This window comes from Myotis daubentonii, chromosome 12 (assembly GCF_963259705.1).
Source record: "Myotis daubentonii chromosome 12, mMyoDau2.1, whole genome shotgun sequence".
Classification (NCBI taxonomy): domain Eukaryota; kingdom Metazoa; phylum Chordata; class Mammalia; order Chiroptera; family Vespertilionidae; genus Myotis; species Myotis daubentonii.
In genome coordinates this window covers 65,949,086-65,964,755 of record NC_081851.1, presented here as the reverse complement: position 1 = coordinate 65,964,755, position 15,670 = coordinate 65,949,086, and the positions used below count along the sequence as shown (strand labels likewise).

At 48.1% G+C, this 15,670-nt stretch overlaps 1 protein-coding gene across 2 annotated transcripts in view; it reads right to left on the bottom strand.

Annotated features, from left to right (window-relative positions):
• Window positions 1-1,170: 1,170 nt before the first annotated feature.
• The window catches only part of CAPN13 (calpain 13), a 68,144-nt gene continuing 53,644 nt past the window's right edge, over window positions 1,171-15,670 (bottom strand). The window contains exons 16-23 of one of the 2 annotated variants that reach the window (XM_059660237.1): window positions 14,281-14,338; window positions 14,129-14,187; window positions 12,661-12,729; window positions 10,795-10,870; window positions 10,010-10,138; window positions 8,674-8,729; window positions 8,060-8,117; window positions 1,171-1,651 (exon numbers count right to left, since the gene is read on the bottom strand). In XM_059660237.1, coding sequence (XP_059516220.1) covers window positions 8,091-8,117; window positions 8,674-8,729; window positions 10,010-10,138; window positions 10,795-10,870; window positions 12,661-12,729; window positions 14,129-14,187; window positions 14,281-14,338 — 474 coding nt within the window. In that variant the 3' untranslated portion in view covers window positions 1,171-1,651; window positions 8,060-8,090. Of the gene's footprint in view, window positions 1,652-5,471; window positions 6,517-8,059; window positions 8,118-8,673; window positions 8,730-10,009; window positions 10,139-10,794; window positions 10,871-12,660; window positions 12,730-14,128; window positions 14,188-14,280; window positions 14,339-15,670 lie in introns of those variants that run through there. The other variant, XM_059660236.1, reaches the window with a different exon arrangement.

Below are 15,670 nucleotides of genomic sequence, written 5' to 3'. Positions count from 1 at the left end.
AGGTGACCTGTTCTGTGACCTCAGGGCTACCGAGCTGGACCCGTTGGAAGGCAACCCAGCCCAGCTCCTGGAAGGCAGCTGTGACTGCATCGCCAGAAGGCAGATGCCATTTGCATCACAGTCCCGGGGGCAGCATGGAATGAGGGCAGGGTCTGAGCAATCACTGGGAGCCTGTCCTGGAGGAAGACACAGATGCTCAGACACAGAAGCCCAGCGAGAGGAGAGCTTTTCCTTCTGTGGAGTGGCTGCAGAGACCCAGCCCCATTCCCATGAACACTGTTCGGGACCACCAGCAGGGGGAGCACATATACCACCTGCAGGTAAGGCTGGACCAGCCCCATCATGCCCAGGGCTCCCCGATGGATGCGAATGTCAGCACCTCATTCTTCAGAGATCCCCGGAGGCACCTACCTACCTACTCTGCCTGTCTGAGTGCAAACCACAGCCTATTTAGCACCCGAGTGTCTGCAGCGAAATGGAGAGAAGTTGGGGAGCAGATGTTTCCCCGACCCCCTCCCCACCATGGGCTGTAAGGGCTAAGACCAAAGGCAGCTCTGCCCTCTGTTCCAGCTGAGCTCCCATCTGCGGGCTCTGCCCTCCTGTAAGAGGGTGGCTTTTCCATGGCTACATTTCTTGGATTAAAACGACATTCCTGTATAAACATTTCTTCTACAACTATCATCAGTCAACTGCCGCCCATGTGGCAAAGCAGCCTGGCTCTTTCTCCTCTTCTCTGGAGTCTCGGACTATTTGCCAGTTTGTTGACTTATTTTTCATAAAAATCCAGCCCAAGTACTTAAGTTAAACATGCAGCTGGTATTATAAGGCAGGAAGGAAGGACGCAGCCCCCTGTTCCGTTCCTACCCTGAATCCCTCTTTCCGAACTCTTTCTTCTGATGGCGACCTCCATATTTCTTAATAATATGCTCCCGTGGTTAACCCTGGCTTATTAATGGGAAATGCCTGTTGACGGATGATGGAAGATGGGGCTGGGATGCTCCTCGCCCACTTGCATACCTGTGCCTTCGCGCCCTACATTCTCTAATAGATTTATGTCACATTTTTTGGTGAAATCAATATCCCATTTCTGCTTTATTACAATTATATATGTACTGTTGACTGCTGAGTGAAGAAATACTCTGGGATCATATTACTTTTCTTCTATAGTTCTTTGTTCTTCCAGGAATTAATAATAACCTCATTTTAAAAATCCGCTTAGACTACATTATTATCCTAATAATTCTTCTAAGCTCTCCAGCCGAATTTCAAAATCTATCTGAACACCATTTCCCCATGATTACGCTGCGGTCAGATAGAACTGCTGGTTCCTTTCTCCCCAGGGGTCCCTTTTCCTGCTCCTCACGGGGCCTCTTGCTCCCTTGTTCAGCTGCCTAGCTCTGGTCCTTGGACGGCTGGACCGCCTTTTTCCTGGATTCCAACTTGCTCCTTCTTGGTTCATGCCCTTGGAGGGCCCATGTCATGTATCCCTAGGTGGATACATTTCTCTTTAAAATCCAGCTCCAGAAGCTGGACATCCTGGGTTTGAAAGGTACCCGCTCACCAACAGGTGTTTGTCTGCCAAAGGAGGGAGGAGTTTTCACACCAAAGAGGCGAGTCCAGACACCCAACTCTTGAGAAGCACTCCGTTGGTCTGAAGGACGGAGAGACGGGTTTGTTAGGAGAGAAGCTAGCCCACTCCAGTGACACCATGGTTGGGCTGTTGGTAAATCAGCAGGATCAGGGCTGCTGCTGGCACATTTTACCTTCATGCAGAGTAGCAGAAGCTGGCATGTTGCTCCCACACCTTATTTCTGCGCAGTGGGAAACTGTTATAACTACTAACGTTGTTAGAATAAGACGCTGTACCGCCACGTTGACAGTAGATCCACATGAATGTACATGACATTAGTTGGACAAACTCTCAGCAGGTGTGACTTGCAGTGTATTAAACCTCTAGATGGAAACCAATTAAAATCAACATAGTCTCAAATGTCCAAGGACCATCTATGGATGCTCTGAGTGTTTTGGGAGTCATTTTTTAAAAGTATGAACTTGATAGCTCTGAAGATTTTTCACAGAAGCATTGCCCATGTGTGGCCATGGAGGTGCATGCTTTGTTGAAAAGAAACAGGCCTGATGGTAGGGGAGGAAGAGGTGTTGTCTGGCTGCACACTTCTACCTCTTCACTTACTAAGGCAGAGGCAACAGGTGGTTGAAGGAGGGAGACAGAGGTGGGCTCACAGTGGTGGACACCACAGCTTGCCTGGAGAGTCCAAGGGCAGATCGAAGCTTGTTGACACAGCTTGTGGGGAGTGACCTGGAGGAAAGCAGACTGTTGAGGGCCTTCAGCGCCCCAGGCTCTGGGCAGAAGCTCACATAGCTCATCGGACAAGGCCTTTCCGTGTTCCAGTGGCTGCTTCATTGCACAGAGGACCAGATGAGTGAGGAGAGGGCATTCTCTGGGCTGAATGCTGGCCAACAGTGGGAGTCTTTTTCCTAACTGGGTGTGATGAAGATCCTGGAAGAAAGCAACTTGAACTCTGTAGCATCAAAGTAAAGGAGTGCTGGGAAGAGTTGTACTAGAAGTTCTAGGCAGGACATTGAACAAGAAAAATAAATCAAAGCCACCCTGATTGGGATGGAAGAAATAGAACTCTCCGTTTGCAGATGATATAATTGTGTCTATACAAAATCCCGAGGAATCCCTTGAAAACTACTAGAACTAAAAAATGAGTTCAGTAAAGTGGCAGAATGTAAGATCGATATACACAAATTAATTTTATTTCTATACATTAGCAATGAACAATCTGAAACTAAAATTATTTGTAATAGCATCATAAAGAATACAACACTTAGGAATAAATTTAACAAAGAAAGTGCAGAATTTCTACACTATAAACAAAAATTTTTTGAAAGAAATTAGGGAAGATCTAAAAAAAAAACCCACAGAGAGACATCTCACATACATGGATCAGAAAACCGTATATCGTATATTGCAAACATGGTGATATCCCCAAATTGATCTGCAGATTTATGCAATTGTTATAAAAACCCCAGCTGCCTTTTTTTCCCCCTGAAGAATTTAGCAAGCTGATCCTAAAACTTATATTAAATTCAAGGAACCCCAAATCACCAAAACAATCTTGAAAAAGGAAAACCAAGTTGGAGGACTCACACTTCCTGATTTCAAAACTTACTAGACAGCTACAGTGACCAGCCCATTGTATTGCTTGCATAAGGATAGATGTAGAACAATGGAATAGAATTTAAAATTCAGAAATAAATCTTTACATTATGATAAACTGATTTTTGGAAAGGGTGCTAAGACAATACAATGGGGCAAAGAGTAGTCTTTTTGAACAAAAGTAGACACCTGGATACACACATGTAAAACAATAAAGTTGGATACTACATCATATCATATACAAAGTTACATCAAAATGGATCAAAGATCTAACTGTAAGAGATAAACTATAAAAATGTTGGAAGTAAAACATAGAAGTAAATATTCATGATCTTGGGGGTAGGCAGTGATTTCTTAGATACAATACCTAAAGTATAAGTGACAAAAGGAAAACAGATAATTTGCATTTCCAAATTAAAAACTCATGTTCTGTAAACAATATCACCAAAAAACTTGAAAGACAACATGAAGAATGAGAGAAAAGTTTTGCAATCACAAACACGATCAAGGGACTTGTACTAGAATACAGGGCTGGGCAAAAATATGTTTACAGTTATAATACAACAATTAATCATAACACAAGAATAAACTTTTGTATACTCACAACTGTAAACTTACTTTTGCCTACCCCTCTCTATATATCTTGCAACCCAGTCACAAAAAGACAAATAACCCAATTTTAAAGCAGACAAATGATTTAAATAGATATTTCTTTAAAGAAGTTATACTAATGGCCAACAAGCACCAAAAACATACTTAACATCACGAGCCACCAGTGACCTGCAAATCAAAACCACCATGAGATATCATTTCACACCCTCTAGGATGCCATCGTAAAAAAGATGGACAACAGCAAGTGCTGTGGAGGATGTGGAGAAATGCACTCTCATTCACTGCTGGTGGGGATGTGAAAACGGTGCAGCCGCTCTGGAAAACAGTTTGGCAGTTCCTCAACATGTTACATATAGAGTTACCATAGGACCCAGAAATTCCACTCCTAGGCATACACCCCAGCGAAATAAAAACATACATCCATGCAAAAACTTGTATACGAACATTCATAGCAGGATTATCCACAATAAGCCATGAAGTAGAAACAACCTAAACGTCCATCAAATTATGAATGAATGAATAACATACGGTATGTTGACAAAAATAAAATATTATTTGACACCAAAAAGAAATGATGTCTTGATACATTCTATTACGTGGATGAACCGTGAAAATACCATGCTAAGTGAAAGAAGTCACAAAGGACCACATATCACTTGATTCCAATTACATACAGATACAGAAAGTAGAATAGAGGTTGCCTAGCACCAGAGGTATCAGGCAAAATTACGAAGTGACTGTTAATGGGCATGGGGTTTCTTTTTGTGGTGATGAAAAATATTCTAAAATTACATTGTGGTGACAGTTGCACAGCACTGTGACTATACCGAAAAGCATCGAACCCTATACCTGTATGGTGTGTGGGTTGCATCATAAAAAAGCTCTAAAAAGGGAAAAAGTTGGCAACAACAATGAAAACGTGTTTTGAATGTTATGATTGGGGAAGTGTGATATGTGAGTAAATAACACGGGAACCCAATAGGGCTAAGACCTGAACTCTTAGGAGTTAGGTAACTCACCCCGGGCTGAGCAGACAGTAAGGGCAAAGGCCCCGAGGCTGGGAAAAGAATAAAACACGAAAGGAAATAAAATGATGCTGTGGTGGTGGAAGTAGAGTGCAGGAATGAGGAGAGACACAGGGGTGGTGAGATGGGAGGGCAGGGGCCAGGCGATGCAGACCATGTTCGTGATTCCATACATTTCCTGAATATCAATTGGAAAACACTGAAGGATTTTTACCTGGGGAGTTCAGTGTTTGGATCTGAATCTTTTAAAGTGTGCTCAGACTGTAGGAAACTGATTTGAGGGATATGGGTGGACATAGGAAATCAGATAGGGAGCCAATGCAAAAGGCCGGGAGAGATGATGTCTGAGAAATCTGAATTGAAGCAACTTTAGGAGAAAGTGGGAGGAAAGGATGTAGAGACAGTTGGCTCTCAATGGGTGTTTTTCTGTAAAGAGAGGAAAGAGATGGAGTTGTGGCTGGAAATTTAAGAGGGAAGCACGTTTAAATTGGAATTAGAAGGCTCCAGAAGAAAGAGAGAGAGAGGTTTGGTATTCAGAAGTCGGAGGAGAGCATTCATTCAATCAAACCCTTGAGAAAGTGGAAGGTAATTAGATCCAGGACATCCTCAGAGGGACATGCCCTCTAGCATAATGGGAGGAAGGTGTGGGTTTGTAGATTTGGAGGCAGGATTTATTCATCCTCCTGCCTCCAATTCTGCGAAGCAACCCATGAGCCAAGAGTGAGTGGATATGCTTTAATGTGATGGCAGAGGGCTGTGATTAACAGGGAAGTCGGGGGAGCACTCTTAGGGTGATGACAGGCATTACTGAAACACACATAACCACGCAACTTACATTATACTTCCTTCTGACATAATCTTAAGGAACAGGAAGTGTGAAAAAATTAGTGCAGAGGGAGTTGAGACCCTTTATGGGAGAAAGGATAATTGAGAGTTCAGTTATTTCAAAAGTTCAAGCTTTAGGTCCTACATGCAAAATTAGCTTAAAGATACAATTGAAGAATCATTCCTGATATTGGAAATCATGCAGATGGAGATAGGAATCAGGCAAATTGGAAATGATCAAGTGTTCTATTTTTAAAAAGGACTGAAAGGGGAATTCAGGAAAATATAGTTGAATCTAATTAACTTGAATCTCTGCAATGTTTGTTGACGTCTGTTCATTAGTAAGCACCAGGTATTCATCAGGAAATGTTTATGCTAAAACATTATTTCTTTATAGAGACCATGTCTGTGTCTTAATTTCAAGGTACATGATTGGGAGATTAAATAAATGCTGTTGACAAAAAGAATAGGACCCCAGAATGTGTTGGTTACATGTCTGCTGCACAGGGGACTAGACGCTCCTAAGGGACGTTGGCATGCAGAGAATGGTCACCAAAAGGCCCTAGTTAAGAACCATCAGAGATAATGAAAGAAGAGAGGCTTTGGGGTAGGCAGCAAAGTATTTGAAGGTCTGGCATATCCAAGTCTATTTTTCTACAGTGGTCCAGAGAGTAGAGCTTGAAGCATGGATAGAAGGTTCCAGGGAAGTAGATTGTTGCCGCTAGATAAAGAACACCTAACACCTGAAGGTGTCCAACAATGGAAGCACAAAATATTGAGCTCCCCAGTTCCGGAATATTCTATCAGACTCTGCAGGGGCTTCTGCTGTAGTAGGGTGGGATGTAGACTATGTATCTGTAGGTCTGTTCTCTGAAAAGTAAAAACGTAAAAGAAAATGTTACATGGGTGTTAATTCTTCAGCGCACTCATGCTAGAGAAATAGACGCTGATGTCTACAGATGTCTGTGATGCATCCAAAGCTACATAGTGAGGCAATGGTAGATCTGGGGCTGGACCCAACTTTCACTTCCCCAAGGTCTGATCATTTCTGTTGCTCCACACATTAATGTTTGCTGTGATGAGTGATTGCCTTACCTCATTGCAACTTCAGTTAAGAATTCTAAAATCAAACCAGACCCCTATTTTATACCACACACAAAAATCAACTCAAAGTAGATTAAAGACTTGAACATAAGATCTTAAACCATAAAACTCCTAGAAGAAAACATAGGGAATAATCCTCTTGACATTGGTCTTGACAATGAGTTGTTTGAATGGACACCAAAAGCAAAAGCAACAAAAGGAAAAATAAACAAGAGAGACTGTATCAAACTAAAAACCTTCTGTGCAGGCAAAAGAAATCAACAAAAATGAAAAGGCAACCTGCCGAATAGGAGAAAATATTTGCAAATTAAATATCTGATAAGGGGTTAATATAAAAAATATATAAAGAACTCATATAACTCAGTAGAAAAAACAAACAATTGATTAAAAATGGACAGAAAATCTGAATAGATACTTTTCCAAAGAAGATATACAATTGGCCAATGGGTACATGAAAAGTTGCTCAACATGACTAAACATCAGGAAAATGCCAATCAAAACCACAATAAGATATCAATTCACACCTGCCTGTTGGAATCACTATTATAAAAAAGACAAGAGATAAGTGTTGTACAGAATGTAGGGAAAAGGAAACCCTTGTGCATTGTTGGTGGAAACGTAAATTGATGCAGCCAGTATGGAAAACAGTATGGAGGTTCTCCCCCAAATTAAAACTAGAACTACCATATGATTCAGCAATTCTACAATTCTACACAAAAGAAAAACTGAACTCATAGATACAGAGAAGAGATTGGTCGTTTCCAGAGGTGCAGGTTGGAGTAGGCAAAAGGTATAAACTTCCAGTTCTAAGATAGATAAGTCCTGAGGATGTACAGTGTGGTGACTATAATGAACAACATTTAGTATATTTGAAAGTTGCTAAGAGAGTAAATCATAAAAGTTCTCATCATAACAAAAAAAATCTGTAACTATGTGTGGTGACAGTTGTTAACTAAACTTATTGTGGTGACCATTTCACAATATATACATATATCAAATCATTGTTAGATACCTAAACTAACACAATGTTAACTATCAATCATATCTCAATAAAAAGTAAATTGATTTAAAAAACAGATTCTAACTCCCTCACTCATGACTTTCAGGCCATTCTCTTTCATGAATGCCCACTGGTCTCCATGACTTGGATGAAACCTGCAGCACTGGCCTGAAAACCTCAGGTCCCCCGTGGCTTACACAAATAAGGGCTCCTTAACCTCTGAGGCTGCTCCTAGGGAGAGGGTCTTGTGGGCAGGAGAAGGGGAATTGGGCCCCAAGAAGAAATGATTCTAAAGCTGCCATGTCTTACCTGGTCTCTGGGGTCTGCTCTGTTCCTTGCTTCAGTTGTACATGACCAAGTTCATCCACTAGGAAATAAGCATTCTCATCACAACCAGTCTTTACATTCATGAGCTTCACACAGATCAGGGCAAATGGTACCCTCCTCCCTTGAAAGATCTCTGGCTAGTCTCATCAACCCTTTCTAGCTAATTCCAATCCAAGCAGGAGGTCCCGCCCCTGTCACAGCGTATCTCCTGCTACTCCCCGCACTGCCAGGCAGTGGGAGGGTAGCTGAGGTCGACCAGCTGGCTGGGCCAGGAGGTTCTTTCCAAAACGCAATGGGAGGACGTTTAATGTACAGTGAGCTCAGCAGGTGTGCTTCAGTTCCCGCTTGGATTTATGACTTCCACATAATCCTCTGCTTTATTAAGCTATCGGAAAAAAATAAAATGTCTGCCAAGCTCCTAGAGCAGCCTTGGCAGCCAGCAATATATAAAGGCAGTAATTGGAGGCAGGGGGGCCGGCAGCTTGGCTGGCCTCTGACAGACTGTTCGATATCCTCAGGGAGAAAAATGCCCCTGGAATCTGGGGAGGAGAGGAGGGCTGGGCTGGTCCTATCTCTGGGAGGGCAAGGCGGCTCACCTCCACTTCTGTCAGGTAGAGTCCTTTTCCATCCTTGGAGAGGTTGTGGAAAGTCTCTACGGTAGAGAGGAGAGGAATCAGGACAGGCCCGTATAAAAGCAAGTGCGGAGATTCTGTGTGAAGCCAGAGAAACTCCCTCCCTCTCCACGGGGATGCTTTGGCTCCCCTTCTCTTCTCTTTCCAGGGACAGCTCGGGCTCAAGTCTTCGAAACTGCTCTGGCTGCTCCGGCCCACATGCCTCTCTCCCTCTTCGTCTCCCTGCACTATGCGTCTCCTCACTTGGCCGTGGGGCATGTGGGCTTGTCTTCGGAAGTATTTCCCGGGCATCGTTTGGGGAACAAACCTCCCTCATCCAACTGAGAACTCTCTGGAACAGGTTTATGTCTGAGGCTTTTCATTTACCCTCCCAGGGCTCTGTTCTCACAATCTTTTTATTTTTTGGATAATCCTCACTGGAGGATATTTTTTTCATTGATTTTTAGAGGGAGTGGAAGGCAGGGGTAGAGACAGAAAGGGAGAAACATCAATGTGAGAGAGACACATCAATTAGTTGCCTTCCGCGCACGCCCAACCAGGGCCAGAGATTGAGCCTGTAACCGAGGTACATGCCTTGACTGAAATCAAACCTGGGACCCTTCAGTCCGTGGGCCTACACTTTAACCACCGAGCCAAATCAGCTAGGGCTGTTCTCACCATCTTAACATGAATCATCTAGCTCAGAGCGGTAGGGTTTACAGTGATGCCACAAGGCAGGGCGGTGTAAGGATTAGAGCTGAGGCCAGATGCCACTGCTACCTCAACCACGGCAGGTCCATTTTGAGCTATTTTGTAGCTTGGGGTTTCACATAAGATTTCATTTACAACAAAGGGGTATGCTGCTAAAAAGCGTCAAACCTCTGGCCTACAGAGCTGAGTTTCTGCAGCCTGGGGAAAGACCTCCTGCCCCCAGCTATTTGCTGGCGTGTGCAATTCCTCCTGCAGAGACCAAGTCATTCGCCACATGACTACAGAGCAGGTTTAAACTATAAACACAATCTGGAGAGGGACCCAGTGATTTGGCCGTGACCCTGGAAGGAGCACTGAGTAAACAGGGTGACGAAGAGACGGGAGCCCAGGATAGGGGATCTCCTGGAGAGAAAAGGGTGCAGAAGAGCATGGGGACACCAGCCGATGACACCAGTACACAGGCTAGCGTTGGCTGTCTCTTGGGCAACAGCTCCTGGGGCAGGACTGCAGGCCGCCCACTGCCCAGGCTGGTGCAGGAGTGCATCCCTGGTCCCCTCCTGGGTTTCTGGTCACTGCGAAGGTCTCCAGGATGTCCCCAGGTGACACTTACTTGCCATGGCTTCCAGCCGCATCAGGAAGCAGACCAGGCTGGGGAAGCTGACCCTGCCGGCGCTGTCGCTGTACCTGAGGGCCACGAGATCCAGCAGCTCGCTGCCGACGGAGACCCCTGCAAGGAAGTCTGGGCCACAGGTTTCCTGACTTAACCTTTGTGCGAGCCGTTCCCCACATGGCACAGTGGAGATGGCGATTCCCACCCTTCCCAGTTTCAGAGTCATGGAGACCATCGAATGAGATGACATGAGTACAAGTCCTTGCCCGACCACCAGGCGCTCCTGCAGGGCTGCCTCCTTAGCCCAGGGCTGAAAGCTCTGCCTCCTTGCAGCTGAGAGATGCCATTGATTTCGTTTAGCCCCAAACCCTCTGTGGCGAGTGCACCAGCCTGCCCGTGGGTGTTTAACCCCGACGGCCCGGATGCCAAGATGAAGAGTCCCCGAGGGTGGCGTGGTGGTGGGGTTTCAATCATGTGGCTTACCCTCTCGCAGTTAGAGCTGTGCTGGGGAGAAGGCAGCCGGCAGCATTGACTGGCACGTGAGAACTCAGGCAAAGGAAGCAGAGTCTGAGCCCAGAGCTGGAGGCCCCAGAGGCTGGTGTAAACCAGGGGAGGCTATGAAGCCACAGCTCTGCTGGTCCTGACTGCCCGCTCCGCTGCACCAGCCTTGCCTGCAGCCCGTGAGGGGTGTGCCACGTGCACATGTGCACATACACACACACACACACACACACACACACACGCTGCCACCCTCCATCATCGGGCTCAGAGGGTCCCTGCTTTACCTGTATCCTTTATGGCCCTCCACAAATCCGAGCTCAGGAAAACGCCTGTGTTCCTCTGGGTGTTCTGGAAAACGCTCTGACATGGGAAAGAGGCCAGGAGCCTGTGTGAGTCCCAGGGCCCATCGTGAAGAGGACATCCTGGGAGAGGGAGGTCCCGCAAATCCCTTTGCCATCCCTGGAGGCTCAGCTCAGAGGCAGGCAGGGCACCCAGCAGGGGACGGGGGACGGGGGACAGGGAGGCTGCGCACTCTGACCTCCAGCTGCAGGGCTAGGGGGTTTTCTTCTTCCCCAACCCCCTCTCCCAGCCTGCTCTCTCCTCTCCCTCACCCCGCACTGGGCTCCTGACACTCAGGCAGCTCGCTGCCTTCTGGGGAGCTGCGGAGCTCTCGAAAGAGTCTGCACGGGGTGATGAAGAGCACAGATTGGCTTACGGCCGGCGGCGTGTACCTTGGGCAGGTTACTGCCTCTTCCCAGGCCTGCTTCCCCATCGGCAGCACGGGCCCAAGGGCCTGGCTCCCAGGTGAGTTGCCAGGAGTAAATGCGCAGATATCTATAATGTGCCGGGAGGGTGCCCTGCACATAGTGAGCGAGTGCAGGGAGCACCAAGGCAGGCGAGGGCTGTGTCCAGGACCAAGCACGGTCCCAGGCCATAGCAACCCCAACACTCCAATCTCTACAGGGGGCTCTCCCTCTCCAGCATGGTTCAGCCTCTCCTGATTCACACACTAACCCTGATTGCCCTATACTTCACAGGTGAGGAAGCACGCCCAGGCCGGGGAGGGACTGCTTTGGGCTAAGCATGCAGGCCGTGGGACCCCAGCTGGTGTGTCTGAGGCCGACTTCAGAAGACAGTCAGTGGGAGGTAGCAGCTTACGCACCCTTTCTGGCCTTACCTGGCTTTGTTGGTGAGTATAACCACCAAGTATAGAGTGTTCTCAGAGAGGTATTCATCCCCTCACTCACTCAGTAATTCATAGTTTGGTCATTTGTTTAGCACTTTGAGCACCTACTGTGTGCTAGACACTAAGGAAGGCAGTGGGGAAGGAAGATGGCTATGAGGGAGCCCGAGCCCTGGAGGACCCCACAACCTAATGGGGGGCATGTCAGCCACTGCAGTGCCTGCAAGACCCCAAATGACCCAAGTTGGAGATCAGGTGATAACCTGGGACAGCCACACACACAGGGACTTTAGTTTCCTGCTGCAAGTTCAAGTGTTAGGAGCTGGGGGGAGAACTCACAGGGCCTTGGGGGTGGGCAAGACCCCCAGGGAGGCCCTGCAGGGATATAGTGTCTGAGCTGGACTCCCAGGGTGGGTGGGCGCTGCCCAGGCTGGGAGTGCAGGGAGGACGAGCAAGGAGTCTCCTAGTTGGGGTCTGCAGGGATGCGTGGAGCGAGTGGAAGGGCCTCTCCTGGACCCTAAAGGAGGCTCAAAACTCAGAGGATCTGGAGCACAGCTCTGAGGAGGTTAGAGTTTGTCCTGAGCACTGGGATGGCCATACACATCTGTGGTTTTGATGTACCTTCCAGCATGTGGAGGGGCAGGGAAGGAGATGAACTGGCAGCCTGGGGATGCGGCCGTGTGCCAGGGGAGGGATGTGGGGGCAAGGATAGCTGGTGGTTTAGCTACACTCTACGGCGGGCCCTTTCTCTCCACCCTCCAAGAGTGATCCTCACCCTGCCACTCCATCGGGCACTGCCTTCTGGTGACACATGTATGTCTCCCCAAACACAATGGGAGTTCTCTTTGAGGCCTGGTGAGGCTCCTTTTCTTTGCACCCCTCAACCCGGGCGCAGGAGAAAGCGCCCACTACGATCTGCTAAATGGGATGGAACAAGAGTGCTAGTCCAAAGCAAACATGCCGGTACCTGGCAGCAGACGAGTCGGCTCCACAGCCTGGAGAACTCCTCCTCGTCGAGCTGCCCGTTCACTTTCAGCTGCCGGGAGTTAAGAGTTAACCAGTCCAGCGTGCACTGAGCAGAGGGGCCGCAGGTCCCACCAACAAGCGCTCCATCCTTCAACTAGTGACACGGATGGGGACTGGGCCTCACGCCAGCTGGCTCCTGCTGCGTCTGAAAGGGACCTGGCTTAGATTTATTTTACAAGGCGAAATGGAGAATTGGAAGGAGAAGAAAGCCCTGAGAAAGGGGAGGCCAACATCTCTTGCATCCAGGGGAAGAGAGAGAGCCCCAACCACAACCTTCAGTTGAGTGGGAACAAGCCTGAGGGGGTCATGGCAACTCCTGAAACAGCCCGAGACGTGAACGTGGGCATGCGAATGGATGTCTTAAAACCAGCCCTAGCCATTCCATATGATGGATTTCATGAGAACTGATGACAAGAAAAGAATGGATCTTGAGGGCCTGGAGTGTGAGTAGGAGGAAGGGTAGAAAAGACCCGCCTGCTTTGCTGGGGGTGGTGACTCCTCCAGGGCTACCTGCTCCAGGCTGAGGGGATGCTATGGCCATTTTGATTCATCTGCTGCCAGAGACGGGGCCTGATTTATGATTTCATCAAGAAGCCCTCTTGTTTGACAGCGATGACCTTCAAATTCCCAATCAAGTCCTGTTAGGAGTGAAAGAGCAGGGTCTGTCTTCCTCCCAGGAGACCACCCACACCGAGGGGAGCGCGACAGGCATGCTGGGGGCTATGCACACCGGAAGATGGTCTTTCCTGTCTGCCAGGGGAGGGGCCCACATGGCTCATCAGAGAAAGAAGCCAGGAGGGGAGGCAGGAGACCTGGGTTTGATTCCCTGCTCTGCCACGTGACTATGGAAACTGGACAAGTCACTGGATGGCCGACCCTGTCTCCCATCTGCCCCTGGGGTCCAACTGCTGTACAGACTGAGGACTTCTCCACAAGTCTCAGTGCTTCTGTAGTTGCTTGACAGATGGTAACTATTGTCATTGTTGCTGCAGCTATTTTTAAAAATATATATTTTTATTGATTTCAGAGAGGAAGGGAGAGGGAGGGAGAGATAGAAACATCAATGATGAGAGAGAATCATTGATCGGCTGCCTCCTGCACACCCCCTATTGGGGACTGAGCCCGCAACTCTGGCATGTGCCCTTGACTGGAATCAAACCTGGGACCCTTCAGTCCACAGGCTAACACTCTATCCACTGAGCCAAACCAGCTAGGGCACTACAGTTACCAATATTTTGGAGAGTTAGGGGGTTAGACTAGAATCCACAGAAACCCGGGCCCTTTGGTGAGCTCTCAGAACCAAGAAGAAGAGAGAATACTGAGGGAAAGGGTTCTGTAACATCTCATTAGACTCCTTGGGAGGCCCACAGAGCAGATGGGGAGGGCTGGGAGATGACGGCAAAGGATACATCCATCAGCGCCACGATGCCCCGGCACGCATCCAGAGAGAAGGTGTCCGCTGGAGGTCCTGAGGGGCAGAACGGGCGGGACTGAAGGGTCAGGGAGGGTGACATGGGGTGGCTCGGCAGTGGGGATGACGTTGGGAACGGCAGGTCCTTACCTTTCAGGAATTCCTGGTTGAGAAGTCTCTGAAGCTGGGTGGCATCAATGCCTCGTCCCTGGTCCAAACAAAGGAGGAATTATCCAGTGCCCAGGAGCTGAGGGACACATCTGCCTGGCTCTGCAAAGCACTCAGATTGCTAGTCACAGTTCCCACCCAGTGCCCAGCTCACCTCTGTCAGGAAGCCTCTCCTGATGGCTCCGGGCCACGGTGATACTCCCTCCCCGGGGCCTCTGTGGTGCTAATTACTCCCGAGGGTTGATACCTCGTGTGGGTATCTTGCATTTATCTCTTCATTCGTGATTGGATTGAAAGCAGTGTTTGCTTCCCCCCCACCATGCTTTGCACTTGGGAGTCCCTCAGGAGAAGTATTGCTGAATGAGTCAATTCAGCCCCATAGGTATGTTTCCCCATCTGCTTCCAGGAAGAGACTAAGAAAATATGACCATTGAATGTACATGTGTGGGGTTGGGAGGGGGGCGGGGAGTGAGAGGAGATTAAAATGCTGGGAACCTGAGCTAAGAGAAGCTGCTCTAATTGAACCCATTACTTAATGCTGGTCTTCCCAGACACTGAAGCAGGAAGGGGGAAGCAATTGAGGTTAAGGGGAGAGAAACATTTCCTGGCCTGAACTTCTGGAGGCGTTAACTGAATTCAATTTTCTATGAGGGACACTGAGTGGCTGCATGGGCAGTGTCTTCCATGATGATTTTACCGAGAAGAGCTGTTCTACACGTGGCCGTTTCTTACACCAGCCTGGTCAAAGCTGAGGGGATGATGGGACATTAACACCCTGGCAAAGCGTTTACACGGGGAAGGAGTTGGAGTGAGGGCTCCCAGCAGTGGCTTTGCGGAGTGGTGCTGGGTCAGGTGGAAGAAGGTGCCTCCTTAGGGTCTTCTGAGAACCAGCACCCCATTGAGGGCATGCTGTCCCCAGGGTTGGCCTCATCACACAGAACTGAAAGCAAGAACAATCCTGCAGCCTGTACTTTAGCTAGAAGGATGACCCCTCATGAGGCCCCCAGAAATGCTGCCAGTGTCTGAAATTGGCCCTTAGGTCATTCCTCCAACGTCTCATGGGTCTGGGAAGTCCTTTTGGTGTGCCCACCAGCAACTGAGTTTTTTCCTCAAAAGAAACATGGTACCTTGCTTTGCAGAGCAGGTGACATGTTGGTGAGGAACTCCAACCAACGAGAAGATAAGCAGCTTTGACGCATGGACCCTATCTCCCTCTTGCAGGTCTCCCAACCTCCCAGCACAGCCCCTCACCTGGACCCTGGACCAGTCACCACCAGGATGTTTGAGGAGATGAGGCTAGGAATGGAGATGAACTTTGCCTCAACGAATTCCCAAAGAATTGCACTCTGTCTCTACCACCTCAATGGAAGTT